This window comes from Salmo trutta, chromosome 30, assembly GCF_901001165.1.
Source record: "Salmo trutta chromosome 30, fSalTru1.1, whole genome shotgun sequence".
Classification (NCBI taxonomy): domain Eukaryota; kingdom Metazoa; phylum Chordata; class Actinopteri; order Salmoniformes; family Salmonidae; genus Salmo; species Salmo trutta.
Window position 1 is genome coordinate 20,454,720 of NC_042986.1, and position 26,919 is coordinate 20,481,638.

Here is a 26,919-nt window from a genome sequence, read left to right on the forward strand (position 1 = left end):
TAATGACGTTCAAATTCAAAATCATTAAATTGAGGATTATATCAGTTTAATTGAGGTGTAGATTACATCTCACATTCCAGCGTTCGAATTTGTAAACAAGGTTACAAGGGATTTCCGTTCAGCCAATGGCAATGTCCGCTTTAGGTATAATGCCGGGAGCCGCTTGTGGATTTTTAGAAAAAGTTACAATTTAACCTGGACCTCAGTCTCAAAATACGCATCAGCCAATTAAAATTGTTGATTTACTCACACGTGATAGAACGCTACATTGTAGCTGGTCCCATCAGATAACATGGCACACGTTAGCCCTATGCTAACCTCACCAGGTGGCAGTGTAGACAATTAGGCCTAAGAACTGGCACACAGCAGCATTTAGCTGAACACACTACTACTGATGTGTTCAAGGGAAACAATTAAATGTTGTCATTCAACGAGCATGAAACTTCAGTCACAAACCGTGGTTAAATTGAGCCAGAGTTACCCAGAGCGGGGCTCCTGCATCTTGGGCCCAAGGGAGAGCCAGGTGGATTCGAGCTCCAGCACATGACATATCCAAATATTAAAGTATGATAAACCATCAAGTCAATCAATCAGTTTATCCAACTCAAAATAATACCTTTACCCAACTCAAATTACCCCAATTTACACTTATTGTGAGTAAACTAAATTTGAGAAAACATGAATATGCTATTTGAGTTGGATAAACATATTTCAAGTTAGATGGGTGACATGCCAATTACATGTTGGGAGGAGACAGTGACTGATTAAGCACAGAACACAATCCTTATAAAACAGTTCCATATTTATTGCAAAATATTTTTGTACAGAATACAACTGAAAAAAACATGAAGAATGGACAGTAAGGCCAACATCAGAACTCCAAGTGCTGTACACACACACACACACCAATAGTAACATTTGTTGCTAAATATTATGTATGTACTTCTCATAGCAAACCTCTAGTGGTATATTTCCAAACCTCCTGGCTCTTCTAAAGTATTATTACCTTTACCTGTGCACAGAGACTACTCACATGACCCTAGATGACAATCTTTGATGATCTAATTAATTCAATCAGAAATGCTCACTATACTCATCATGACTAAAAAAAAAAATGTTTGGGCTCCACATTTTTTGGATTGATATACTTTGGATCAGAATTCTTTAATATTAGTTGTTAATCAGAAGCGCCGTCTAAAATGACATCCTATTCCCTATGTAGTGCACCACCTTTTACCAGAGCCACGCACATCCTTTTGAAGATTTGGCACTGGTGTAACGTTAGTAGTACTTCTGAGTAAACCTTACTTTCCCTCTCTCCCACGCAGCTTTACAAGGCAGAGTAAGACAGATTACATTTTTTCTGACATTCAAATGTACATCTTAATTGGCTCTCCCAAAGTTGGGATCTAATGTTACAAAACCCTTGTCACTGGAAGTTTACAATAGAAAAATGAAATAGAAGATTAAAATATATCAATTCTTTTAATGCATAAGCCCTTCGGAAAACAAACCAAACATTACAAAGGATGATTAACGATAAAGTACAATCCAAAATGCTTTGCCAAACACAGATTGGGGAGGGTTTCTTCTAGGTAGGATGACTATGATGTTAAACAGGTGCACTACAGATGCAAAATGAACAATTATTACATGTTTACAAAGACATCTGTTTGAGAGAAAAAAGATACATGACAAGAAAACAGAGTCCAAAGGCTGCCAAAAATCCACATTGTGACGAAATAAGAAAGAAAAAGCAAATACATGCTCATTATTTTTCTGGCTCAGCTTTGGTAGAAGTTCACACACCTCGCTTGATCATTAATCCTTCCTGTTCTGTATTGGAGGATTGATTCATCATCGTGTACAGTATCAGTGTTCTTCCTCTATTTAGAGGACACAAAGGCCTCCAGAAGTCAAAAGTCATTCTGTCCAAAAAGAGTCCAAAGTTGACCTAAACATAATGACAAACCTCTCTGCACCACCAAATGGGCTGAGCCCTGTCTGAGGCTGAGTGTGATGATGCTAGCAAGCGGGTCTGTGGGCGGCTAATGCACTCGCTGTGTAGTACAACACTACACACTGAGGAGTAGGACAGACGCTCAGGTTCAGATGAACAACAGACACAGGCTTCGATTATGCTTTTGATACATATCTATAAAGAACAAAGCCGATGGGTATCTGGGTGATGGTATAATGAAAATTAGTTACACTGCGACATCTGACAAAGTCTTTCCTTTAAAGCAGCACGCAAACCACTCTCTACGATGGTGTAATTTAAACATTAATTTCATACCTAAAGCAGGAAAGGTATGTTGGACCGAAGTGAAGTTATCCACAGGTCTATTCTGCTATAAAGGTTCTAGCTGTTGTGTTACCAGACATCAACTACAAGTCCCTTAATGAACACACACCAAATTGTCAGATAGCTCCAACGTAAAAAGGGTTGACAAAAAAAAACATTCCGTAACCTTTTTGATACTAGAAGTGTTTCAATGAATCAGGACCCTGAGTAGAGAAGGACATAGGCTTGGGTGAAATTTCAGCAGAAATCCTTTTTTTACTGAGCAAACACCAAAATAATATGACTTTAGCTAAATAGAAACACCTTTAGACATAAATAACTCAGTACTAATTACTGGTACTCTTAAAACCACACATCTAACCAAACCCACAACACAGTCTTCAGCTTAGAATATGCATATACTCATGCATATATAAAGTGTGTATTTTCCCCTTGCGTACGTACGGCAAGCGGGAGGGGCTATACAGAGGAGCCTTTAGTTATACCATCACCCTCAGGAGACTAACACTGATAACAAAGAGCTTCATACGAAGGAGAGCAAACATAATACACCGGATTCAAGACAGGGAGACATCAGCCAGTTCTCTGCAGCCTTGTAAACAGGGGAGGCAAGACAGGCAAACAGGGGGAACAGGGTGGGATGCAATCTAACAGGGAGTAACAGACATCCTCTTAGAGCAGCACAGGTGAGGGACTATTCAGAGGGACTTCCTCCCTGGTTCGTAGGGATGTCCTCCTTGTGGACCAATGGGAATGGAGCTTGCAGCGCTACTGCCTCCTCCTGACGCAACCCGCTGCGGCTGCTACACACTGGGAACCACGGACAAAGTATTGCAGAGCATTTCAGGGGCCATGACTGGATTTTTTCCATGAAGAAACAGGCAACAACAAAACAAAAAAATCAAGTCAGTACAACCATATCCAGCTCGTTGACACTGCTGGGAACCCTGGTGGAACATCACGCAACGGAACACAACAAAGCACAGCAGCTGAGGAAGGATGGACGATCAAGTGGCTAATCCCAAAGGACTGAGGAACAGACTGACTGGGCCACTCCTCGAGGGGGAGGGGGAGAGAGGAAGAAAGGAGGAGGGCCTGGTTCAGACGAAGAGCTGGATGCGCTCCCGGATGGTCTGCCTGCAGATGGGGCAGGTCTTGAGGGCGGCGCTGCAGTCGATGCAGGAGGCATGGCCGCACTGGAAAACCAGCTTGATATGGTTGTCAATGCAGATGGGGCAGGTGATGCGCTCCTCCATCTGGCGGTAGCGTGACTGCAGCTGCTCCAGCAGGTTGTGCTGCTCGGAGTTCTCCGAGCCCGGGCTGCAGTCCACCTCTGTCTGGTCTGGAGGAGAGGAAGGGGATGCACATCATTCACTTCAACATCACACAGTATTGTGATCTGTACTAGTATTAGTATGACCCGGACATCTTCTATTTATCAATTTCTACCAATGCTCCTCACCGACACACATCAATAAAAATCTGAAAACAAGACAGGCCTTCTACTCATCTGTGGTATCATTACCTTGTCTTATTTTCTTGGTGATTGTGACCTGGCATTTGATGCATTTCTTCATTCGATGAGCACACTCTGTGGAGAGATTAGGGAGAAGCACAAGGAGTTACCTCAGATCCCAAACATCAAGACCTCAAACCTAAAATAAGGTACAGAGTACAATTGTGGGAACATCAAAGGCCAGTTTCCCCAGACACAGACTAAACCTAGTCCTGGACTAAAACCACTTTCAATGGATGCATTTTAGTCCAGGACTATCCTTAATGCTCCAGATGCCCCCCCTCCACACACCATCACAGGCCACCCACACCAGGGCTTGACATACATTTTTTTTGCCACTTACCCTTCTGACAAGTAGGACTGATATTTTTTACTTGTCCGAAAGCTGAAGTCGCTTGTCCCAACAAATAAAAAAGGTCCCTAACACCATCGTCCAAAAGGGTGACTGAAAATGAGTGAAGTACATAGGAGGAATCTGAAATAATTTTCTAAGCTTGCCCATAGACCACATGTCAAAGTCGTTCCATGGAGGGCCGAGTGTCTGCGGGTTTTTGCTTCTCCCTTGTAATTAATTGATTGAATAAAAGTCACTGATTAGTAAGGAGCTCCCCTCACCTGGTTGTCTAGGTCTTTATTGAAAGATAAAACCAAAAACTAGCAGACACTTGGCCCTCCATGGAATGAGTTTGACACCCCTGCCATAGACAATATTATTGCCCCCTAGCGAACATCCAAAATAATCTACATTAAAAAAAGAGAAAAAGAAAGAAGACCGCTACACATTTGGCTGGCATGGTACGGGAGGGACGAGAGCAATCATGACAATGACCAAATATATTTAGTGGAGCCAAATCTTTTCGAATAGCCACTCTGGTGTAGCTGTGGAACGAAAGAGACGTGTAGTAGCCTAGGCCTATCCGTGTGTGCCAAAGCGTGCAGATGGAGCGAGTGACACGGTCAACGAGCCTCGCTGGCTGTGCGTCTTGTGATGGGTTGTAAATCATCATGGGCTGTCCTCAGAACTGGATAATTATAAATGGATTTGCATTTTTTCCTCCTCCTCCTTTCTTATTAGGCCTAGGCTACTCTGTGTTGTAGGTAGGTTGCACATTGCTAGAATAATATGGCAATAGGCCTAGGCCAACTAGGAATTTCTTTCATAAGCTTTCCTCAGCTGTAGCCTATTTCTTTTGATTCCTCATTAGATTTTTCCATTTTGGTATTGTTTGCTCAATTTTACTTCTTGTGGTCTAAAATATTTGTAATTTAAAATAAATCTGTGAATGTGAATAGCATAGACTCCGACGTTCATAATTATTCCCATTTAAAAGCTGCAACTTTAGGACATTAAACACTTTATTGGAATAGTTTGGAAAATACTATTCATAACTTTAATTTGTCTTAATGCTTTTATGATATTTCAGTTAGTAGGATTAGGCTTTTGGTCATTGGGTCGCAATGGCAAGGAATAATTGTTTTTCTGGCCTCGCAACTAACATTTGTTTAAATTTCTAATTTGATCTTTATATCTATTGATTCTTCTCTCTCTCATTATTACCTTAGGCCTCACCTTAAACAATGTAAAACTTTCTGAGATGACTAATTCATTCTTTGATCATGAAATTGCAGGGCAGATCTAACATGCATTAAACTGAAAGAGTGACTTAATAGACCGAGCCATATTCATGTCAAATGGAGAGAAAATAGAACATTTGGGATCCTACAACAATAAGACACTGGCGTGTTGGATATAGGCAATTTACTGAGAATGTCAACCATGAACGCCCTGCTGTGCACTGCAGCATCGCTGCTGCCTTATCCAATTCTGATTGGACTAATTATTTGATATTGTAATTTTTTACTTGTCCATTTAGACAACTGAAATCTATATTCTGGTTGTCCGACTTTTTATTTTTTTATTGCCCCGGACAAGCCTTAATGTCGAGCTCTGTACACTATCCATCTACCTTCGCAGGCAACAATGTGCTGGCATGGGCAGAAGAGGACGAGCAGGGCCAGCTCGGAGCAGATGAGGCACTCGCTGGGCCCCGGCAGGGCGGGCATGGCCAGGTTGGTCATGGTGTTGGGCGTTGTGTGGACCCGCCGCAGGCTGGTGCTGCTCAGTGACGTGCCACACGTGATGGCCTGCAGCCGCTGCAACCTAAAAGGAACGGATGGATAGAAGACTGATTTGGTACACATACTGTACGATTAGAGGACAAATCCTATCTTCTTTCTTTTGGTTAGTTATTTGTTCTGGTCTTTTCTTTATCACTTATTTTAAAGGCCATTTATGTCTGATTGGGGCTTTAATCTCCAGGCTGAGCCATCGGAGTGAGGAGTGTGAGAGGTGTTGTTATAATAGTCACTGGCTGCTGTATGTACCGGTACTTCTCGGAGAAGCTCTTGATGAGCTGCAGCACGGCTGTATCTGCCACCAAGTCCAGGGGGCTCTTGCCCTTGTGGTTCGCATAGTTGATGTCGGCGCCCTCCTGTGCCAGGAAACAGGCGATGGCCGCACCCACGCTCAGCTCCGTGTTACCCATCAGCCCCGAGCTACTCAGCTACACAGGAGACATGAAGAGGGGGGGAGAAGGAGGGGAAGAAGAAAGATTAAAGGCTCATCAGAACTCAATTATCTGGTAAATTAAAGGAATCACAAACGTGAGCTTGAAAGCCGCACACATAAGATATAGCAGAGAGAGACAGACAGTACAGTGCACAACAACCACAAGATTACTGGGGACATAAGATTACACTAAAGCTAGTAATTGATCATTAGTATAAATTCATCAATAATCTTCTATTAATTATAGTAATCAGTGGCATGTCAGAGATGCAAATACTAAATTCAAAGGGCATGTCTGGTCCTCATACACAGACTAGAGTACCGCAAGGGTGTGTTGTCACTAAACCCAATGCACCCCAGCTGGACAAATCCAGAACCCCCCCCCTCCTTTGCTGACAATGTGAATACAGGGTACTAAGACTGGCCACCTTGAGATGGCCAGTGTATGTGTGTGTGTGTATTTGTGTTTGTTTACCCCATCCATCCACCAAGCCCCAAAAAAGGCTTGGCGGTTGGCCAGCATTGTTTGAGCGCTGCAGTGTTTGGGGTCGTGCCGATATGAGAGGATGCCCTTCGGCAGTGGCAGCTAGAACACAATGCTGATGATTTGCATTTACATAAAGCTCTTCTCAAAATAACATCGCTTTACGTTGTAATTGTGCAGTTATTGGGGGGTAACTAATTCCTTCCACCAACAATCTGTTGCACCTACCTGGGGGTATAGTCATACAAGGCTCTGTTGTTACCTTGTCCATATTGTAAAAGATAATTAATTCCCAATAACCTACCTAGGTAATAGAAGGAACACATTTTTTGAATAGAGGTGAGGAGTGATTGTGCCTATATGAAGCTGGGGGAGAAGATCTCTCACACCGCCCTTCTCCTGGCCTGGTCTCCATCTTTATGTGCTTTAGCCAACTCCATTGGCTACCATTGTGAACAATAGTCAGAGGAGTTTGGCTAAAGCACATCTGGGACCAGGCTACACGGTTAAGGATGTGATCAGGACAACATAGATAAACTAGCCTGTTGGAACTAGTCTGATCGCTGTGTTCACCATTCTAGGAAAAGCAAGATTTTGGCTAGGGGATAGGTCAGTTTCAAATGTATATGAATGGAGGACAATGCTAGAAAAGCAGGAATTCCTGACTAATCAAGAAGGATCACACCCCTCCTCACAGTCCTACCTGACAGTAGAGCGAGGACGGTGATGAGCCCGGGCCCCCCTCTCCTCTCTCCTGCGTGGTGGTTGTGGTGATGGAGGTGGCCGGGGTGAGCTTGGCATTGGCCAGCTGCGGGCGGCTGAGGGCCACGTGCATGGCCGTGTCCCCGTCCTCGTCCTCCACGTTGACGTCGGCGCCCTCGGCCACTAGCAGCTGCACCAAGTCCCCGTGGCCCTGCGTCACCGCCAGCTGCAACGGCGTCTGGTTGCGGTTGTTGCGGATGTTGATGTCGCAGCGGCCCTGAGAGAGGGTGGGTGAGGGAAACTTAGTTGGTGTGCTCGTTTTGAAGCGTAAAGGTACACGTTGATTTAATATAACTTTGTGATCATCTTTAGGTATTGCTGTCATTTAAACAATTTTGGAAGGCTAAGAAGGTGAAAATGTTAGATTGTATGCGTTTGCTTTTTATGTCACTGTCCTGTGACTGCCTGGTATCTGTAAGTATTTTACTGTGCCGATGTGTTCCTATTATGCTGTACTGTACTAACATTGTGCACGGAGGGGTCAATTGGCTGGAAGAATACAATATTAAGGACAAATGGCTGAGTTTGCTTTTCTGGGGCAGAAAAAGGTGAATATGCTGGTGTTTCTTGTCAGAAACCTTTAGGCCTAAGATATGGTAAAAAAAAACAACTAGACCTAATGGTTCCTCATAGCACTTTTTAATCTAATTTTAAATGGAGAATATATTCAAATCCAGATGCATCTTATTCAAAAGACATAGCCTATAGGATAGGCTAAAATATATTATTTTGTTTAGGCTACTTTATTTATTTGTTAGTGTAGTTCTTTATTTAAGATTTGTATAGTTAGATAGGAAAAAGGCATATCCTAATAGGCCTATTTGTTTTTTTTGGATAAGCCAATGTTAATTCATTTTTAAGTGTTTTAAAGAAAGTTCCAAATAATAATTTGGTTTTATCTGATTGTATATCTAGGATTTTTACAGTTCGATAGGCAAAAGGCATAGCCTAAGGATAATGGGCCTATTCGTTTTTATCCCAATGTTCATTTAAGTGTTATAAAGAATGTTATAAGCTAAATAATAATTTGTTTTATCTGATTGTTGTTGACTTTTATATAAATGCCACATTTTTAAGCTATTGAAAATACAGACTCATCATTAATACATTTTTTTGTTCCTGATTATTGTAAGTGCTGCTGCGAGAGCACTTAAACTAATATTTATAATATTGTCGGCTTAACTTAAAGTAACGTTTATGCGACTTTAATTGACAGTAGGCCTAGCATATGTGTAGGCCTTTATTATTGGCTGTTTGGTTTGCAAGGACGGATTTTTTCCAACAGCACAATTGTTCTAGTACTTGTAATGTTTAGTCTGGCATTTCTGTCCCAGTTTCAAAGGATGCTGTCAATGCAGAATTAAGGAAAGGTTCTTGGAAAGTTCATTTTAAGCCAACAAGTCGTTGAAAGTGTTGCATGGAAACAACTCTTCTAGCTGCTCCACATCCAAACATGTCATATCTGTTAACAGCCACCAGGAGGAGGTCTCCTTCATAACTCTGGGGAGCAGAGAGCGAAGGGGAGACAGAAAGATACAGAGATATACAGGCTGGGGAAAACCCCTTTTTAGCCCCGTTCCTTACTTCTTTTACAAGGATCTCAGCCACGTCTCGGTGGTTGTTGAGGGCGGCCAGGTGCAGAGCTGAGAAGCCGTCCTCCTTCTTGACGTCCACCAGCTGACGCGCCCGAGCCAAGATCTTCTCCGTGGCCCTGTGGAAACAAATGTCCATGGGTTCAGATGGAGTATATTGTGCACTACTCATATAATGTACATGTTTCGTGCCTTGGGGACAGAAGAGTGCTTTATGGATTATAAACACACACACACACACACAAACAAGGAAACCCTGGAATCAGAGAGACTGTGTTGTGACATAGGTCAATGTGTCACATCGGTAGCTTAAGGGGCATTTGGATGATGGCACAGACAGCTGTTTCAGGAGCTAGAACTAAGCCGTCATAAGAAGGAAAGGAAACGACAGCCAGCGAGCCCCAACATGGGTCAGGCATTTCCATTAGGCAGTGATAAGCGTTTTACTAAGGAGCAGCAGCTCTGAACAGCATTGACCTCCAGCTCTCGGCTGAACTTGCATTAAAGGATTGCCGTTGCTCATTCCTAACACCCTCCTCCTCCCCCAGCATACATCTCACTCTACCATCAGTCACTTCCTCCACCATTCCCACACTCAGATAAATCTTCCTCAAGCACTTATCATAATTCACTCTAATCCACACCACATATTCGTGCCACAAAATGTTTTCTATAACTACTTCCACAGACTTTCGGCAATCTCCATAGTGTGCAAAATGAGAGGTGGTGGCGGAGAGACTGAGCTGGGGCTTTGAGGACGAATAGGACGGGTGTATTGAATAATCCTGCTTTGTTATTCAAGCACTGGGTTTTGATATTGCAGTACGTCGAGGGGCTGGCTGGCTGTAAAGCAGGGCTGTCCGTGTCTATCCTCTGCGCCGGCTGCTTTATGGCGTGTGAAATTGAACTCAACAGACCTTAGTTAGTCAGTGCCCCAGTCCCTTAGCCCTGGCCTGTACAGTATTATTCAGTTCTCGGGCCACTGCAGACAGGCAGGCTCTTTCCCGTATAGTCAGTTGTTTTTAACTTGCATCTCATTTTTAATCATCTAATGTCAACATGAAGTGTTTGTATCTCCAAGTTACTGTTAAATCATTTGAAATGTCATGAGGCATCTATGAATTATATTCTTCAAGAAAAATTGAAATGACCACTACTAAACAGCAGAGTAGACATTTGAGTGTCGACTCTTGACTGGGTAACCGTTTAGTGTAAGTAATTACAGTAGTGAACCGTAAAAAGAACGGTTAGAGGATGCATAGTCAAATTATTTCTGCTGCGGAGTGCAATAAGGGGGTTTAATGCAGCATTATTTATGACAGCAACAAAGTGCTGCTAATTGCAGCCCTCATTAACACATGCTCATCTGTTTCAGACGCATTACTGTACACGACCAGCAGAGCTGGCTGGGACGGAACAAAAGGGCTGGGAATTGCCAGGGACCTCACAAAAAGATATTATCATGATGCTTAGGTGCCGACACGATATGTAATGCGATTCTCATGATACTTAGGTGCCGACACGATATGTAATGCGTTTCTCATGATACTTAGGTGCCGACACGATATGTAATGCGTTTCTCATGATACTTAGGTGCCGACACGATATGTAATGCGTTTCTCATGATACTTAGGTGCCGACACGATATGTAATGCGATTCTCATGGCTCTACATGTATTGCGATTCGATACCGAGATTTCATTGTGATTTGATGTTCCATACATATTGCTCACTATGTCTGCTGCATAGAGACAAGAGAGCATGATAAAAGTTTGATCAGTCATGGAAATAAAAGTGCTGAAAACATGATGGCTCACTATTTAAAAAAAGATGGAGAACAAGATATACGATGAAAAATACCAGAGTTTTGGCGCAGGTACAGCAATTTTTAAAAATGTTTACAAATCAATATAACATCATCCAAAATAATGTTGCGATATGTAACTGTATAGATTCCCTCCCCATCCCTAGGAAACAACCAGCAGATGGGCATGGTCAGCCAGCCTTGCTAGAAGCAGCTCACCACATACTGTACTACTGGTGGGGGGGACATCCAGGTCATTTGTACCTGCAGTGCGGATCACATAGGGAGGAGGGGGAGGCAGAATGGAGGGTGGATAGGGAGGTTGTCACGGCTGCCTCCCTCACTCCTCCATCAAAACCGCATCGCTCAGATCCCCTCTACCCCTCCCCACTTCACAAGCTCATAGTCCCGCCCCCTCCCCTTGCAGCCCTTGGAAAGTGTTTCTGATTGGATTTTTGCCCAATCACTCCGTCGCATCTTACCTCGCAGCCCCTCGGTTTAGATTTCTGCATCATTTGCATAATAACCCCTGCACATTCATGAATATTCTCATATCTACGAGCCATTACTGTCTTAACATGAGCTCATACAGCACAACTTGAGAGCATTCCAACGCTATGATAATGACTTCACTAGAGAGCAAATGTATTTTTGGGTTCTCATCGTTTGGTATTAATCGTGGGCTCATTGGGGAAATAAACATCGCTTTTAAGTGACATTGATTTGAGGAGGTGGAAAGAAATGTAAGTGTGTTCATTTGCTGAGTAATTATGTGACGTAGTTAGAGGGACAGAGGAAGTCATCTCAGATGTTTAACGTTGCTGTGGTTGGATTGTGTGTGACGGATAAGGCCTAGCTGGGGTGCGTGCGGACAGATGGACTGGCCTTTGGCTGGGAGCCTGGCTGGGGACTCGGGAAGGAGCACTGAGACCCCAGGTCACCAGATAGAGAGATGAAGAGAGAGATTGAGGAAGATTGGAGAGAGGGAGGGAGGGTGAGAAGAAACAGCGGCGAGCGAGAAAGAGGGAAAGAGAGAGAAAGGGCCTCTATGAGGCTCTCTGTCTCATTGTCTGCCTGTGTCTAGGAAGCTCCAGTACTCCTCTGGCTGCCTGCCTCTGCCTTCCGAGGATCCTTTTAGAACTAGGCTCTTTTTCCATTTCCTCAGATAAACTAAATAAATACCTTCACTCAAATAAACAAACGCACATTTCTATTGACAAAAACACCGGAGAGGAGCGAGAGAATTTTTTTAGAATTATGACTAAACTCTAACCGCTTTAAGGTTGCTACTTTGGGGTAAAATGAAATGAAATGTATGCATTCACTACTGTAAGTCGCTCTGGATAAGAGCATCTGCTAAATGACTAAAATGTAAATGTAAATGTAAAAGAAACCCAAATAACTAAACAATGAAAGAAACACAGACACTTGGGCATCTTTCAGCAAAAAACCCTAAAGGCCAAAAGCCAAAGCGAGTTGGTTCTACTTTTAGCAATAAATCGACTTAAAAAAAAATAATATTCCGTTGTCCTCCAAGTGTTTCTAAATGATTTGCCTGAATCATGCTTTCCACCCTGCAAATGGATGATATGGTGTTTTCACAGTGGAGGGAGAAGGGGCTCACAACAATTGGTAATTTATACATGGATGGTCAGTTAGCTTCATTTCAACAATTACAGGGAAAGTTCAATATGCCAACAACACATTTTTTCAGATACCTCCAAATCAGGAATGTCTTAAGGACACATATCCCACAGTATGGCATTAAGCCAAATAACCCTACATTAGATAGCCTGATCCTAGTCAAACCCCATTCAAAAAGGTCGGTCTCTAGACTGTATGATGTGCTACAGGCCCACATAGAGGCATCCACAGACACTATTAAAAGGGCTTGGGAACAAGAACTTGGTTCAGAAATCTCAGATGAGGACTGGGTAGAAGCTCTCAGGAATATAAACCACAGTTCAGTGAATGCCAGACACAACCTTGTTCAGTTTAAGGTGATACACAGGTTACATTACTCAAAAGTGAAACTGCATAAAATATTCCCGGACACCTCACCACTGTGTGAGAGGTGAGAGCAGGATGAGGGGACGTTGACCCACTTATTTTGGACATGTCCTAAGTTACAGGCTTACTGGCCTCTCATTTCTGATGACTTATCTAAAGCCTTCGATAGAGTTCTAGCCCCCGATCCATTGATCGCTCTGTTTGGTACAGTTGATGGGAATAACCAGGAGGGGAAGGCTGTCTCTCTTTGTACTCTATTAGCCAAAAGGCTCATATTGCAATTTTGAAATGTGGTTACGGGATTTAGGGAATGTAGTACATATGGAAAAGATACGATACAGTACCTCCAATAGAAATCCATTGTTTTACAAAATATGGCAGCTGATACTGGATAAATGGTCTAGTCCTGCTTCATAACTGGGTTGATTATCTGCTGCTACTCTGTGCTGTGCTCCACTCAATATTTATTTTTGGCTTAACTACAGTGCTTGTAATGACTATATGCTGTCTTCTTATACATGTACCACGTAATAGGATTTTGTTTTATTTTGTGTATATGTGAGTTAAGTTTTGTTTTGTCCTCTAAATTGGCCATACCATTCAACAGTACAATGAATGTCAATGTTTGTATTGCTGTCTTTTTTAATAAATGTTTTATTGGAAAATAATAAACATATCATAAAAAAATAAAAAAGTGTTTCTAAATCTCCTCTATAACTCAGCATACATACATACATACATACATACATACATACATACATACATACATACATACATACATACATACATACATACATACATACATACATACATACATACATAAAGTTTGAATACTACTGCTGTAATACATGTATGTGTACATTTATGGAATAGAGAGATACAAGCAGTATAGAGCAGATGTGTGTGTGTTTACTGTGGAGTTTAGGCTCGGGGGTGTAGTTGTTATTTAGTCCCCCCAGAGCTGCGGGAGTGAGCTGTGCCAATGTGATGAGAGAACCTGGGTCATAACAACTACTAGTGGCAATAACATCTGCTAAATATGTGTATGTTACCAATAACATTTGATTTGATTTGGGGAGGAGGGTCCTGGCTTGTGGCACAAATCCCATACTGATAATATAATTTTTCGTGCTTCAGGTTCAAATCATCTATATGTGACTTTGTTGAGCTTCACAATCAACTGTAGAAACTTTTGGATGCTTTGGACATGTTTGCTGCCAAACCTTGTCCATGGACTGCTTACAGGGTAAGGAAACCAATATGTAATTTGGGTGAACTATCCCTTTAACAGTAACACAAGTGTCTTGCTATATGGTGTTGGGTTAAGCAAAGCCAGTTACTCTAGACCAGTGGTTCCCAACTCCAGTCCTCCCAACAGCACACATTTATGTTGTAGTCCCAGACAAGCACACCTGATTGAACTCATTGAGGGCCTGATGAATAGTTGACATCTTGAATCAGGTGTGCTTGTCTGGGGTTACAATAGAAATGTGTACTCTTGGGGGTACTTGAGGACTGGAGTTGGGAACCACTGGTTACGCCATGACTAACAGACTGTTCTGATGCCAATAGAATGTCTAACAGTAGCGTTCTGATGTACTTCAATCACTTGTTGGGTCTATAAGCACTTGTTCAGTCCTATTATTCAGTCCTATCACCCTGAACAAGGCACCGTGATGCCCATACGTTGGTGGTTTACCCAATACATTTACTGGGAGCTTGTATAGAGTGTGCAACTCTTTATTTTTTATAGCCTAGTTTTCACTGTTTGTCAGCACCTTTACTAACTTTTTTGGGGTGTGCGCCAGCTCAAGCTTTTCACTAGACTCTGGGGTTTAAAGGCCTGACGAAGAGCGAAACTGAAAGCAATATTACATTTTTAAACACTGTTGGGCTGGGTATTCTAGTCATTGCCGAAACAAAAGTATTTCACCCTGGCTTTGGTAACTAAACTGATTTCAGATCAAAGTCATTGTGGACTCTTTGCCAACACTAGGGTTTTTTGTATCTGAAGTGAGAGCTGCGCCTTCTGTCTGTATCTAGTATGTACTCAATGCAACACCGCTACCCTGATTGTTGGAGCACAAACTACCTGTTCATCATCCCAAACTGGATGGACAAAGAATGTAGCCTAGCCATGAATGTGTGTGGGACGTCTTGAGTGTCTTCTCTCTCTGTGTTAATTGTGCTGGTGGGAAGGGAAGGAGGGCAAGAGACAGGAGAGCCTGGCTGTTCTCAGTGCTGAGGCTCATGGGAACAGAAGCTGTGTGGGAGCTTCCCATCTCAGCCTGGTGTGTGTGTGTGTTAGGGCTGGACGGTATAGGGTATTTTTTGATATACTGGTATTGATGCAGGGACCGGTTTGGGTTTTTACTTTACCTTCTATACCGGTATTTTAATGTTTCATTCACTCTCTGCCCTTTCTCTACGTGCCACTTTCCACACAGACCTAGCCACGCCCCCTGTCACTCAAGGTGCGCATTTGATGTTCCTCAACCACGAGACACTTGAGTTCAGTCTGCCTGGTCAATGCAGCACATGCAACACTGTTGATGACAATAATGCTGTTTTCACTTTGCTTCTTAATATAAATCCACTAGCATTCTATAATGACACTATTAGTTTGTTTCGCTTACATCAGCAAACAGCTATTTCTTCTTTCCTTATAGCAAGTTGCCCTAAATCTTGTGAGACGCTAATTGTTAGCCGCGAATGCTAATAGCTAGCTACCTAGCAAATACATGTACTGAGTAAGAGCAAACGTAGCTAGCTAATACAGCCTGATAATACCAGTGGTGGTGTAGACCTAAATCAGCATGTTGTTTGTGCAACAGTATCTTCTAAATCAATGAGGAATATGCAAAGCAAGAATATGTGCGCTACATGAAGTAGGTAAGAGAAAATTGCAATGTAGCCAAATAGGGTCCCCTAAGAAAAACTTAACACTTTAGTTCCTACCCTGTCACAAAAACTCCTCCCTGGCATTTTAATTCGTTAGAAGTCATTCTATTTCCATGATTCCAACAGTTTTGCTCTAATTCGCAAGTCAAATCGCAATTGCAACATTTGGTTAAAGATTAGTCCTAGATTATTTGCCCATATTGTGCAGCCCTACGTGGCAGTGTGTAAATTATCTCAAATGAGCATTGGTGTAAATACTTACCAGTAAGTAAAAATACTTTCAAGTACTACTTAAGTCATTTTTTTGGTATCTTTACTTTACTATTTTTATTTTTGACAGCTTTTACTTTTACTTCACTACATTCCTAAAGAAAATACTGTACTTTTTACTCCATACATTTTCCCTGACACCTAAAAGTACTTGTTACATTTTGAATGCTTAGCAGGACAGGAAAATGGTCCAATTCAAGCACTTGTCAAGAAAACATCCCTGGTCATCTACTGCCTCTGATCTGGAGGACTCACTAAACACAAATGCTTTGTTTGTAAATTATGTCTGAGTGTTGTAGTGTGCACCTGGCTATACATAAATAAATAAAAACAAGAAAATGGTTTGCTTAATATAAGGAATTTGAAATGATTTATACTTTTACTTTTGATACTTAATTACATTTACTTTTGATACTTAAGTATATTTAAAACCAAATACTTTTAGACTTCTACTAAAGTAGTATTTTACTGGGTGACTTTCACTTTTAGTTGAATCATTTTCTATTAGCACTACCTTTACTTTTACTCAAGTATGACAATTGGGTACTTTTTCCACCACTGCAATTGAGTGCAGGAAATGAAGAAATTATAAAAGTGCTGAGATTTGTTTTGGTTGAAGTTGAATTGAACAGTATAAAACAATCAGAATGGAGAAAGACTCATTGAAATCACTTAGAATGTATGTGTTGCCATCCTAGGATCACTCACTACTCATAAAGCAAATGTACAACTTTTATTATTCAAAAACTAAAAATACCATCAAATACCGTCCAACTTTTTTTAAAATACCGTGATATAATATTTTGGCCATATCGCCCAGCCCTAGTTTGTGTGTGTGGTGTATAGTCTAGTAGTATGCGTGTGTAGTGTATAGTCTAGTAGTATGTGTGTGTAGTGTATAGTCTAGTAGTATGTGTGTGTAGTGTATAGTCTAGTAGTAGTAGTGTTGATTGTACTCACAGCTTGTTGCCTTTAAGGGTGGCGTGGTGTGTGTAGTGTGTATGGGGTAGTGTGTAGTGTACAGCAGTAGTGTGGTACTCACAGCTTGTTGCCTTTGAGGGCTGCGTGGTGCAGCAGGTTGAAGCCGCGGTTGTTCTGCTGGGTGAAGTCGATGTTGGGCACCACCGCCAGGATCTCAATGATGTTCCGGAAGTCTTTGGCGATGGCATCGTGCAATGGCGTGTCTCCATACGAGTCCTGGTGGGATAGGAGGAGAAAGAAGTTAGCCCTATAATAAATGATATGTGTTCAGTTTAGAGGATGGTAGCCCCTAAAGGAGAGGGTTATAACTTGGGCAGGGAGAGCTGATCCTAAATCTGTACAGCATCTTGTCCTAATAGCAGTCCTGGAGGGAAGCGAGATATGGGATATGGCCGTAACGGTACACATATTCATACAAAACCATCCGATACAGGGACCTCGGTTCAGTCAGCACTGTGAACCCAAATTGATTTAAAAAATATATATATAACAAATAAAAACACTAGGCTTATAGGCTATGCATACGCTGCGTTGTATGCCTCGAGTAAATCTGAGCTGAAAAAAAAATTTCTGGCTTATTCGGTTAAAAGAACTAGAGCCTATGCGCATGTTGTAATCTAAATTCAAATCTTAATTGGCGCATTTCAAATTGTCCTTTTGTGAGGAGCAGGCGGGAACTCGTTCTGTACAATGGCGAGTGGTGGGGTCAATAAACCAGGAGGATTCTCCATTATCGTTTAAATCTCCAGTTGGGAACATTCTGGCTTCCCAGTAGATTACAACGGCGATGGAAAGAGAGAGTACGTCACCACTGCTCCACGAGAATAGCCAATGCAGCTGCCAACACCTCAAACATGTTGCACATTTATGCCGACAACACCCAGTATCCTACTACCCGAACAAGACATAACACACAACTCCAGGCAGCCATTCCACTCCAACTGAGCACGCACACTGCACAAGCGGAAAAATTAAATATCCCGAGCCGTACCCAAAACCAGAGACTTGTTGTGAGGCATAAGGAGCTGTTTCGAGGTGTGGCCGTTTGAAAGCCCAGACAGAGAGCTGGAGAGACGTCTAAATGTCTTTAATGAGCTCAACAACTGGACCCAAGTGAGCAGAAAAATCACACAGCCCTTATAGAAAAAATGAATCAGGCTGGGAGTGAATGTGTCCATCTTAGATAACATAGTACTTTATTAATCACACAAAGGGAAAATGTAATTGTACAGGCCAATAGATATACCAACAATAAATACACAGTAAAAACACAACAAATGACAAAGACACTAAAAGCAGCACATAATTCAGAAAGTATTCAGACCCCTTGACTTCTTCCACTTTTTGTTACATTACAGCCTTATTCTAAAATGTATTAAAATAATAATAATTCTCAATCTACACAAAATACCCCATAATGACAAAGTGACAACAGGTTTTTAGAATTTTTTGCAAATGTATTAAAAATAAAAACAGAAATACCTTATTTACATAAGTATTCAGACCCTTTGCTATGAGACTCGAAATTGAGCTCTGGTGCATCCTGTTTCAATTGATCATCCTTGAGATGTTTCTACAACTTGATTGGAGTCCACATGTGGTAAATTCAATTGATTGGACATGATTTGGAAAGGCACACACCTGTCTACATAAGGTCCCACAGTTGACAGTGCATGTCAGAGCAAAAACCAAGCCATGAGGTCGAAGGAATTGTCCATAGAGCTCCGAGACAGGATTGTGTTGAGGCACAGATCTGGGGAAGGGTACAAACATTTCTGCAGCGTTGAAGGTCCCCAAGAACACAGTGGCCTCCATCCTTCTTACATGGAAGAAGTTTGGAATCACCAAGACTCTTCCTAGAGCTGGCTGCCCGGCCAAACTGAGCAACTGGGGGAGAAAGTCCTTGGTCAGGGAGGTGACCAAGAACCCAATGGTTCCTCTGTAGAGATGAGAGAACCTCTGCAGCACTCCACCAATCAGGCCTTTATGGTGGAGTGGCCAGACGGAAGCCACTCCTCAGTAAAAGGCACACGACAGCCCGCTTGGAGTTTGCCAAAAAGGCACCTAAAGGGCTCTGACCATGAGAAAAAAGATTCTCTGGTCTGACGAAACCAAGATTGAACCCTTTGGCCTGAATGCCAAGCGTCACGTCTGGAGGAAACCTGGCACCATCCCTATGGTGAAGCATGGGAGAAAGGGAAAGGGGGATACCTAGTCAGTTGCACAACTGAATGCATTCAACTGAAACGTGTCTTCTGCATTTAATCCAACCCTTCTAAATCAGAGATGTGCGGGGGGGCTGCCTTAATTGACATCCATGTCATCGGTGCCCGGGGAACAGTGGGTTAACTGCCTTGCTCAGGGGCAGAACGACAGATTTTTACCTTGTCAGCTTGAGGATTCGATCCAGCAACCTTTCGGTTACTGGCCCAATGCTCTTACCCGCCAGGCTACCTGCCGCCCCGTATGGTGTTGGCAGTATCATGCTGTGGGAATGTTTTTCAGCGGCAGTGACTGGGAGACTAGTCAGGATCAAGGGAAAGATGAACGAAGCAAAGTACAGAGAGATCCTTGATGAAAACCTGCTCCAGAGCCCCCAGGACCTCAGACTGAGGCAAAGGTTCACCTTCTAACAGGACAATGACCCTAAGAACACAGCCAAGACAACGAAGGAGTGGCTTTGGGACAAGTCTCTGAATGTCCTTGAGTGGCCCAGCCAGAGCCTGGACTTGAACCCGATCTAACAACTCTGGATAACCCTGAAAATAGATGTGCAGCAATGCTCCCTATCCAACCTGACAGCACTTGAGAAGATCTGCAGAGGAGAATGGAAGAAACTCCCCAAATACAGGTGTGTCAAGCTTGTAGCGTCATACCCAAGAAGGCAAGGCTGTAATCGCTGTCAAAGGTGCTTCAACAAAGTACAGAGTAAAGGGTCTGAATACTTATGTAAATGTAATATTTCAGTTCTTTATTTTTAATAAATTAGCTAATTCTTAAAAAAAACTGTTTTTGCTTTGTCATTATGGGGTATTGTGTGTAGATTGATGAGGGGGAAAAAACAATTTAATACATTTTAGAATAAGGCTTTAACGTAACAAAATGTTGAAAAAGTCAAGTGGTCTGAATACTTCCCAAAGGCACACATATACACACACACATACAAATATATACACACATACATATATATACACACACACACACACACACACACACACACACACACACACACACACATATATATATACATATATACATACATACACACACACACACACACACACACACACACACACACACACATACATACATACACACACACACTACCGTTCAAAAGTTTGGGGTCACTTAGAAATCTCCTTGATTTTGAAAGTAAAGCAACATTTTTGTCCATTAAAATAACATCAAATTGATCAGAAATACAGTGTAGATATTGTTAATGTTGTAAATTACTATTGTAGCTGGAAACTGCAGATTTTTTATGGAATATCTACATGGTGTTGTTAGGTTCTTATTTTTAGAGTAAATAACTCGACGGACACTAGAAAAGCTTAACCAAGTGTAATTCTTCCCAAAGGGTCGATACAGCTGCATTCAGACATCACGTTTCCAGCACTCCAATTTAGACACTCCTTCTCTCCAATCCTTATTTTTTATGGTCTGACAGGAAGACGAAGTGATAGAGTAATAAACCGTTCTGTCTCCCTTAAGGTGACCTGACCTCAACCCCCTTGATGTCTAATCCAAAGCTCTCCACCCGTATCACCTATTGCACTCCTGTGACTTGTTCCCGTCCACCCAGCACATTCCAAAGCCATCTGTCTCCTACAGATTACCATTAACTTCTGATGTAACAACCATGCTCTATCACCCCGCAGATACTATAGTATTACTTCTGATCAATCATGTCTCTAGTATAGTAATGTTCAAAGTTTACCCAGAATCCAACAGCGTACAGAGGCCCATTATCAGCAACCATCACTCCTGTGTTCCAATGGCACGTTGTGTTAGCTAATCCAAGTTTATCATTTTAAAAGGCTAATTGATCATTAGAAAACCCTTTTGCAATTATGTTAGCACAGCTGAAAACTGTTGTTCTGTTAAAAGAAGCAATAAAACTGGCCTTCTTTAGACTAGTTGAGTATCTGGAGCATCAACATTTGTGGGTTCAATTACAGGCTCAACATGGCCAGAAACAAAGAACTTTCTTCTCAGTATATTCTTATTCTGAGAAATTACGGCTATTCCAAGAGAGAAATTGCAAAAAAACTGAAGATCTCGTACAATGCGGTGTTCTACTCTCTTCACAGAACAGCGCAAACTGGCTCAACCAGAATAGAAAGATGAATGGGAGGCCCCAGTGAACAACTGAGCAAGAGGACAAGTACATTAGAGTGTCAGAACAACAATTTTCAGCTGTGCTAACATAATTGCAAAAGGGTTTTCTAATGATCAATTAGCCTTTTAAAATGATAAACTTGGATTAGCTAACACATCGTGCCAATGGAACACAGGAGTGATAGTTGCTGATAATGGGCCTCTGTACGCCTATGTAGATATTTCATAAAAAATCCGCTGTTTCCAGCTACAATAGTCATTTACAACATTAACAATGTCAACACTGTATTTCTGATAAATTTTATGTTATTTTAATGGACAAAAAACTAGCATTTCTTTAAAAAACAAGGACATTTCTAAGTGACCCCAAACTTTTGAACGGTAGTATATATAAAGTGTTTGTTAAAAAGCTCCATAGCAGAAGGTAAAAAGGATCTGTTTTTGCCTTGGTAAAATAAATCTGCCTGCCATTGCACTCTCTATGCTTGTGAGAGTGTGTTTGTGCGTGAACGTGTGTGTTTTGTATGTATGGGCAGTGAGCATGACAGGTGAAAGCATGAACAAAAGTAGTGAATTATATAGGGAAAAGGATGCCATTTCAGGCACAGGTAATGTACATCTTATTAGTCGGTACTGACCTGTAGGTTGATATCGGCTGAGTGTTCTGACAGCACGCGCACCACGTCGGTGAAGCCCTTGTTGACGGCTATGTGCAGCGCCGTGCACATGGAGTTGTTCAGTAGGTTCACGTTGGCCCCTTTGCTCAGCAGCAGCCGCGCAATCTCCGCCTGGTTCCTGCACACACACACACACACACACACACACTTAGGCCTAAGCATAATAATATTTCATATCTAGTTAGCATATTAATTTCAATATGCATTACTCAATGCATTTTCATATAATTGTTGTGTTTTTTATTTATTTACTCATTCTGATAATGAATTTCAGCTCTGGCAATATTTACCAATGAGTTCCACACCAATAAAGCCTCACTGGATTGGACTGAATTGAAAACGGAGAGCGAACCACTAAAACACGCAGGCCTGAATAACAAACCCACTGCACGAGGCTCATAACAGATCCATCCCAAAGCTGATGCTTGTTTACATGCCATGTAACCACTGAGAGACCCAAGGGATACTTGTAAATCCCATCGATGGCTCATTTTCTCATAGATGGAATCTAAAGCTGCCTATCTAATCCCTGTTCTCTGTCGTGTGGAGGATTAGGGACAAAAGTAATGCCTGTCTGTGTCTGTTTCTGTGTGTGTGTGTGTGTGTGGAGTGATTTTACTGAACCCAATGCACCCCAGCTGGAGAAATGGACAAGCCCAAATCCAATTAAATCCAGATAACCCCTCCCCATAACCTGTTTGCTCACAATGTGAATACAGGGTTTAGACGGCCACCTTCAGATGGCCTGTGTGTCTGTGTGTGCTCCTCTCACCCAAAGGCTGTGTAGTGCAGGGCGGTATCTCCGTCCTCATCCTTCACCTTGATGGAGCTGTTGGCCTGCAGCAGAGCCAGGACCACCTCCATGTGGCCCTGGTGGGCTGCCACCTGCAGCGCCGTCTTGCCCTGGTTCTTTATATCCACCTGGAGAGATGTAACACACACAATCACATTAAGAGATGTAACACACACACAGTCTGCGGTGGGAGGTGGGGAGTGAGCGCACCTTGTCAGGGTATTTCTGCACTAGCTCTCTGACTTTGTTGGCACTGCCATGCGCTGCCTCGATGACCAGCCGGCTGGGGTTGTCCTGCTCTGTAGACTGAGACAGCAGCTTTTCCAGGACTGAAATGACTGTGTCTGGAGATGAAAGAAAGAAAGAGAGAGATGGAGAGAAGATCAGGAATAGAGGCCAAAGAAAAAAGGAGAAGAGGGAGAGTGAAAAAAGACAATGTAGAGGAATGAAGAGCAAGGGAAGGAGAAAGAAGAGAGAGTGTGTGACATGTTAGTGATGGATTCGAGAGCGTAGGAAACAGTTTGTGCTACGTTGCCCTCCAGGCCCCTCTAAACCCAGAAAGCACATACATACACACAGAGTTACCAAGACGGTTTGTCAAGTCAAGTCAAAGTACAATCATTGGAATGAGTCAAAATGTCCTCGTGCACCCTAACCCAGCATTATGAGCCTCTCGTCCCCACTTTCTGTGCCATCATTATGAATATGACGGACACAGAAAGAGGGGGGATTGAGTCAGGGCACTCAAGACTGGTAGGAGAACCACACATTCATATACACACATGAGGAGCAGTAGAGGCACATATGCTGATGAGACCTGTGGAGCTTCCCTCCAACATTTGTTTTATTTTTATTTTTTTATTTAACCTTTATTTAACTAGGAAAGTCAGTTAAGAACAAATTCTTATTTACAACATGCAGGGACATGATACGGAGAGAGAAACCAGACATTTCAGAGACATGCAAATGAAACCCGTTGGCCATGCATGCAGAGACAGTGACCAGGAGAAACAGCGTTATGATTGGCTGTCTATGCAACAGACAGCCACTGTCACAATCCTTGGCCAGTAGTACATGCATGGCTTGCAGCAAGAGTGCTGGAAGAAGAGGGAGGTGTGGAGAGGGGGAATAAGGGGAAGGAAGGACAAAAAGCAGAGGTCGCTGGATGACTGTTGGATAAGAGGCCCCCTTCCTCCTGTTTGCGAGGTCTAAGTAGTCCTTACTTCCGGATTCATTGGGGTTTTCAGCAGTCATGAGGTTGGCATCCATCTCCATGGTTTGGGCTGAGAGGCACGCCGGGTTAAAGGTCCACGTCTGGCCTCCGAAGGCCACGCGCAGGTCCCCATCTGCGTACACCTTCAGCACCTTGCCCATCTGCCCCAGGGCCTGATCGGAGGAGAAAGGCGGGGGTGTAAAAAACAGGAGGAGGAAGAAGGGTGGGAGGGCAGAGGAGAGAGAGAGAGATAAGGAAGGAGAGGGGGGAGAGTGAAAAGACAGTGGTATTGACAGTGTTAGGACACCAGATAGGTAAGCAGGCCTATGGATTCTTTCCCATTACACTTTTCTCACTTTGTTGCCTTTCCATCACGACCACTGATATGACAAGATTTTAGGTATAAACACTTATCACTGGCCAAGAATGAGAGGAGAAGGAGCGTTTCAAAGAACCTCCATCAAACTATGATTCATCTTGCCATCTCAAATGCACTCTTTTCAGTTACCCATGCCACTCAGGGAAATTCTCAGGGCTTTTATTTATAGGTAAATAATCAAGATGCTTTGTTTTCGCAGAAGCCTTAAAGGCCCAGTGAAGTGAAAAACTAGCTTTTCCTGTGTTTTATACTATATATTCCCACACTATGAGGTTGGAAAAATACTGTGAAATTGTGAAAATGATAATGCCCTTTTAGTGTAAGAGCTGTTTGAAAAGACCGGCTGAAATGTTAGCCTGTTTTGGTGGGATGATGAGATACACCAGGCGGTAAATTAGTTAATAGACTAAAGGCATCTGCATGCTTCCAGCCGAAACAGTTCGGTAGAGTTTGTGCATATATTATGATGACATTTTGTGACGTTTTTGTTAGTTTTGGACTTCGGTGAGGGTAATGACAATTTCTTTGTTGTCATTCAACAAGAGATGATTCGTTTTCATGCACACTTCTTCATAAAGAAATACTGCACCAAACATCTTAGATGTAAAATTGCTAAGATTGACTAAGATCTCTTCTGCAAAAACGTCAACATTTATGAGATTTCTTGAGTAATCTAAGATTAATTCTGACTATTTTGAGGAAGTGTATACTGGCTATGGCATCTGAAAATGGACAAACAGTAACTATTGCTGCTTTTTTCAAGTGAAGAGGTCTTTTAAGGGAGTATGCGAGCACACTCGTTCAGTTTGGCTAGCCGAGTTCGGCTAGGTACCTGCTTAACTGAAGCATGCTGATGTCTTAATAAGAAAGAAAGTTCGAAACCTCTCTGCCAATAACAGCTAGTTTTCAGTTTCCCTCTCCCCACTCAGGCTACAGGAAGTTAGGGTCAGGCTACAGATACAGTGGGGGAAAAGAGTATTTGATCCCCTGCTGATTTTGTACGTTTGCCCACTGACAAAGAAAGGATCAGTCTATAATTTTAATGGTAGTTTTATTTGAACAGTGAGAGACAGAATAACAACAAAAAAATCCAGAAAAACGCATGTCAACAATGTTATAAATTGATTTGCATTTTAATGAGGGAAATAAGTATTTGACCCCCTCTCAATCAGAAAGATTTCTGGCTCCCAGGTGTCTTTTATACAGTTAACGAGCTGAGATTAGGAGCACACTCTTAAAGGGAGTGCTCCTAATCTCAGTTTGTTACCTGTATAAAAGACACCTGTCCACAGAAGCAATCAATCAATCAGATTCCAAACTCTCCACCATGGCCAAGACCAAAGAGCTCTCCAAGGATGTCAGGGACAAGATTGTAGACCTACACAAGGCTGGAATGGGCTACAAGACCATAGCCAAGCAGCTTGGTGAGAAGGTGACAACATTTGGTGCGATTATTCGCAAATGGAAGAAACACAAAAGATCTGTCAATATCCCTCGGACTGGGGCTCCATGCAAGATCTCACCTTGTGGAGTTGCAATGATCATAAGAACGGTGAGGAATCAGCACAGAACTACACGGGACGATCTTGTCAATGATCTCAAGGCAGCTGGGACCATAGTCACCAAGAAAACAATTGGTAACACACTACGCCGTGAAGGACTGAAATCCTGCAGCGCCCGCAAGGTCCCCCTGCTCAAGAGTACATATACATGCCCATCTGAAGTTTGCCAATGAACATCTGAATGACTCAGAGGACAACTGGTTAAAGTGTTGTGGTCAGATGAGACCAAAATGGAGCTCTTTGGCATCAACTCAACTCGCTGTGTTTGGAGGAGGAGGAATGCTGCCTATGACCCCAAGAACACCATCACCACCGTCAAACATGGAGGTGGAAACATTATGCTTTGGGGGTGTTTTTCTGCTAAGGGGACAGGACAACTTCACCGCATCAAAGGGACGATGGACGGGGCCATGTACCGTCAAATCTTGGGTGAGAACCTCCTTCCCTCAGCCAGGGCATTGAAAATGGGTCGTGGATGGGTATTCCAGCATGACAATGACCCAAAACACACGGCCAAGGCAACAAAGGAGTGGCTCAAGAAGAAGCACATTAAGGTCCTGGAGTGGCCTAGCCAGTCTCCAGACCTTAATCCCATAGAAAATCTGTGGAGGGAGCTGAAGGTTCGAGTTGCCAAACGTCAGCCTCGAAACCTTAATGACTTGGAGAAGATATGCAAAGAGGAGTGGGACAAAATCCCTCCTGAGATGTGTGCAAACCTGGTGGCCAACTACAAGAAACGTCTGACCTCTGTGATTGCCAACAA

The 26,919-nt window shown here is 42.6% G+C and overlaps 1 protein-coding gene across 3 annotated transcripts in view; it reads right to left on the bottom strand.

Moving 5' to 3' along the window:
- Positions 1–784: 784 nt before the first annotated feature.
- LOC115168192 (E3 ubiquitin-protein ligase MIB2) overlaps positions 785–26,919 on the bottom strand; it is a 71,575-nt gene continuing 45,440 nt past the window's right edge. For all 3 annotated transcript variants that reach the window (XM_029723244.1, XM_029723243.1, XM_029723242.1), the window contains 11 exons: positions 24,226–24,388; positions 23,213–23,346; positions 22,982–23,130; positions 22,171–22,327; positions 17,256–17,410; positions 9,221–9,347; positions 7,578–7,853; positions 6,207–6,385; positions 5,789–5,982; positions 3,831–3,896; positions 785–3,647 (listed from right to left, as the gene is read on the bottom strand). In XM_029723244.1, coding sequence (XP_029579104.1) covers positions 3,406–3,647; positions 3,831–3,896; positions 5,789–5,982; positions 6,207–6,385; positions 7,578–7,853; positions 9,221–9,347; positions 17,256–17,410; positions 22,171–22,327; positions 22,982–23,130; positions 23,213–23,346; positions 24,226–24,388 — 1,842 coding nt within the window. In that variant the 3' untranslated portion in view covers positions 785–3,405. The remainder of the gene's footprint in view (positions 3,648–3,830; positions 3,897–5,788; positions 5,983–6,206; positions 6,386–7,577; positions 7,854–9,220; positions 9,348–17,255; positions 17,411–22,170; positions 22,328–22,981; positions 23,131–23,212; positions 23,347–24,225; positions 24,389–26,919) is intronic.